The sequence below is a fragment of the Penaeus monodon genome, chromosome 34 (genome assembly GCF_015228065.2).
Source record: "Penaeus monodon isolate SGIC_2016 chromosome 34, NSTDA_Pmon_1, whole genome shotgun sequence".
Classification (NCBI taxonomy): domain Eukaryota; kingdom Metazoa; phylum Arthropoda; class Malacostraca; order Decapoda; family Penaeidae; genus Penaeus; species Penaeus monodon.
The window spans coordinates 26,409,840-26,413,677 of record NC_051419.1 but is presented as its reverse complement, the minus strand read 5'-3'; the positions used below and the strand labels follow the sequence as shown (position 1 = coordinate 26,413,677).

Below are 3,838 nucleotides of genomic sequence, written 5' to 3'. Positions count from 1 at the left end.
TCATATTACTGGTTTTATCTATTTGTTAATGTTTTAAGAGTGAAATTATGTTAGTTGCTGATGAATGAAAAAGGTCAGTTTTAAGTTTGAAGAACTTACATGAGGTTGTGTTTTAGTTTATTTTTGTATACATCTGTTTGTTGTGATTAAAGTTCTTATAATGTGGATAGACATTTTGAATTTCATGTGATAATTCTTCAGTTGCTAAATATGATGGAAGATAGTTTTAGGCAGTATCAGCATAAATTTAGTTTTTTATGACCATAATTCAATGAAAAACACCCGTGATGAAAAATTAAGAATTAGTTACTGCTACTTTACAATACGGGAGATGAAATTGCTTCTAATTTTAAGACAAAACACCTTGCCTCTGCTCTAGGATTATGTATACAGGAATTTTAGGATGAAATTTTTTGAAAAAAGTAAATTAATTTGACATATTATAGTACCATAAAGAGGAACTGATTGTGAATGATATAAATGTAAATAAAAAATGAACTCTTAAATTCTTTCCAGAAAGGAAGTTGCATAGCTAGAGCCATTGACATTATGATTTTAAAAATTCTAGTACAATAGTGTAATTATACATTCCAGAAACATGTGGAAAAATTAGAGAATCAAAAATACAGATTTCAACATTATGTAATATAGCATATTTATCTTTTTGCAGGTGGATTCTCTTTTAGCACAAATAATGCATCAGAAGAACGCAAGGATTACAAAATGGGTAAATGGATAAGAGTAATCATAATATAATGACATTAAAAACCATAATCACTTAAGCAGGCCACAATGTTTGTCTTAATGGACAATGCAAGTGCTCATCACACAAAAGAAGAAGGAAAGAAGTCTGAAAGTAAAATGCTGGAAATAAGAAACAGTGAGGAAATTAATAGCCCACTCTATAACAACATCACAGAACAGAACATTCATCTCCGTGGAGATCCATCTGCGGCCAGTAGGGGAAATATTTTGGCTGAGGCCTATGTCACTCCGGTGTCATGCCCTAGCAAGGATCCCCTGTCAAACACCTGGATTACTTCAGTGACCAGAAAGGATGAAGAATATATGAAGAGAAGTGTTCCTGCTGATCCCATTCAAGAAAGGCTTGTGGGGAGTATTCTTCCATGTCCAGTGCCACAGCAGAGGGCAGGAGAACATGGACAGATTCCTTCTGTTTCCCAAGTGCCGAACATCAGAAGACACGGACATGGAGAAGTTTATATGGTCATGGATTCAAGCACGGCAAGAGACCCTTTTATCCCGGTGACGAGTGATTTCATGAATCCCACTGGACTTGGCATCCAAAGAGCTGGCTATGAATTTAGGACGCTAGAAAGTGAGCATGTCCCAAATGAGAGATTAGTTGAGTTGCAGCCATTTCAAGAGAGACAAGTTTCAGGCGATGGAACAGATGTGTTGGGGATGACTTGTAGAACTCAAGACATGAGGCATTATGAAGTTGATGATGGAACAAGAGGGAATTACATAGGGAGGGAGTTATCTCATGAAGGCTTTTTTAAAGTTGGACATTTTATGGAAAACAGAAGTGATTTTGCCCGTGGAGTGCATGAAGCTGATAGATCAGAGAAACTGATGACGAGTGTGGGAAGTGAATCTCTTACTGACTGGACTGCTGCTGATAGTATAAATGCTGATATTGCTCAGAGGGCGGCAGAGTGGGAAAAGTATAACAGAATGACTGGTTATGTAGTAGATAGACAGAGTTCTGAAAATGTGAGTGATAGGCTGCACATGGAGTGGAGCCAAGTAAGAAGTAATGAGAACGTGAGTAGTGAAGATCCAACGTACAAATTCAATGAAACTAATAACAGACAAGATATCGGGCATGAGGGATCTAAAGGAGGTGAATCTCAAATACCAGTTGACAATGGTGTGGTAAAACTTACAAATAGTGTAAATAGAAATCCGCCCAGCCATTCAGTTGGCATAGAAGAAGGTGCTGCTTTACTTGATACAAATTCAGGTTTGATTGTGAGGAAAGAAGAGCCCAACGCTGTAGAATTGGACGCCCAGAATACTGGCCCAAGCAGTGATGGTGATGAACTCATAAATAATGTTGGTGCTGATGTGACTTTTGAGGAGAGTAAGGAATTGGATCTAGAGAATTATGAAACTAAAACAAACATCATATGCAAAAGTCACAAAAAAGCAAAAGGCAATGTCTTTGTAGTAGAGACCAGAAGTAATATGCTGCCAGTAAATGGTCCCTTAGTGAAGGGCCAGCGCATGATGCCAGGCACCTGGCGCAAGAGTAAGCGGAAAAAGAAAAACTTTTTTTATGAAAAGCGCAAGCAGAACAGGAGGAAAGAGTGCATGGTTCCAGGATGTTTCCTCAGAGCATGCAGTAACAGGTTTGTAGAATTCCCAGAAGACTTGGAGAGGAGGAAAGAGTGGGCAGTGAAAACAAAGTTGAATGAGAAATTCCCTGATGTGGATCCTCTGGTGCCTTTGCCCATTCGAGTGGGTCTGTGCATGGGACACTTCCAGGAGGATGACTTCAATGTTATACCACGAGGAGAAGGAAAAGTTTGCTCATTGAAAGATGGAGTTGATCCCAGCATTTTCCCATGGGTTGAAAATGCTGTGTCCATGAAAAGTGGCATGGATATTTTCAAGGGCAACAAAGCTAGCCGTGAAGCAAAGTTGCTCACAAGAATGAAGAGTGAGTTGGACAATATGCTTAACCCGCCAAGTCAAAGTGAGTTCATCATTCACTCCTACCAGCCTAGAAGAAAAAACATTGTGCCTCCTCTCAAGATTAGCCTGAGGGCATGTGTTGCAAGTGCCAAGAAAAAAAAGAAAAAGGCAGCTAAGGCTAAAAAGAAGCACAATCGAGAGAGAAAACGAGAGAAGGGCTATGATGTAATTTCCAATGAAGATCCGCTCTATGATGTCAAAGTCGAGAACTTTGAGAACTTTGAGGAAGATGTCATAGAAAGAGAGCCAAGCATGGAGGGCCACAGCCTGAGCTCATCTACTGATCAGGGAGCCCAGGCCTTCAGTGGCCTCAATCACTTTCTAGCTCCCTATTTTAATGGTACATCTGTCAATGAACACCCAAGCCCTGACCTCTTAGGGTCAGTTAATGTGCACCTCATAGCAACTTGTGTTCAGGCAGCTATAAGTCCAATGATGGCAAGATTGGAAGCTTTCCAAGAGACTGTTGAAAGCAGGATGGAGCAGCTAGAGGGCAGAGTCAGCACACGTCTAGGGGTCCTAGAAGAAAAGGTCAGTATTTGCCTGGAAAAACTTGGCCAGGTTGTGCCAAACACAAGACAAAGAAGAAACTTGGATGCAGAAACCATAGGTGCTGATGCACCTCAGGAGGACCCAAATCCAGCTGGAATGTTGGAAATATCAGACTTCAATGCTTGCGAGGGGGAAACAGCTACTCATCCCACACTCACAGAGGATCCCATTCAACCACCTGAAGATGAGAATGCTGCTGAAGCAGATGCATCTCCCATTGCCTCGGGAAGTGGATTCACAGATTCATCAATTCATCAGATGGAGATGGACCTCAAACCTTTTGCCATTAGTGAGAGGGAATATGAGATGATGGAGGGAGAAGATTTGGAAGTACAAATGAACAATGTACCTTGATACTCAAATTTGCAAGTGCAATTTCTTTTCTTTTATAAAAATGAAAACTCATTTTGTTAATCTTAAAACTAGTCATCTATCACAATAATGTTTGTTCGTGGGCATATTATTGGATTATAAACATACAAGAAAACTATACTGTCAAAAAATATATAAATTCTGTTAATCAAAATTTACTTTGTAGCTACGGAAAATTATAATTACGTGTTGT

The 3,838-nt window shown here is 39.6% G+C and overlaps 1 protein-coding gene across 1 annotated transcript in view; it reads left to right on the top strand.

The window, feature by feature from the left end:
• The window catches only part of LOC119594666, a gene marked incomplete in the record, with an annotated part of 22,483 nt that overhangs the window by 18,029 nt on the left and 616 nt on the right, over positions 1-3,838 (top strand). The window contains 1 exon segment of the mRNA XM_037943722.1: positions 671-3,838. Within this exon segment, the coding sequence (XP_037799650.1) occupies positions 793-3,627 (2,835 nt within the window).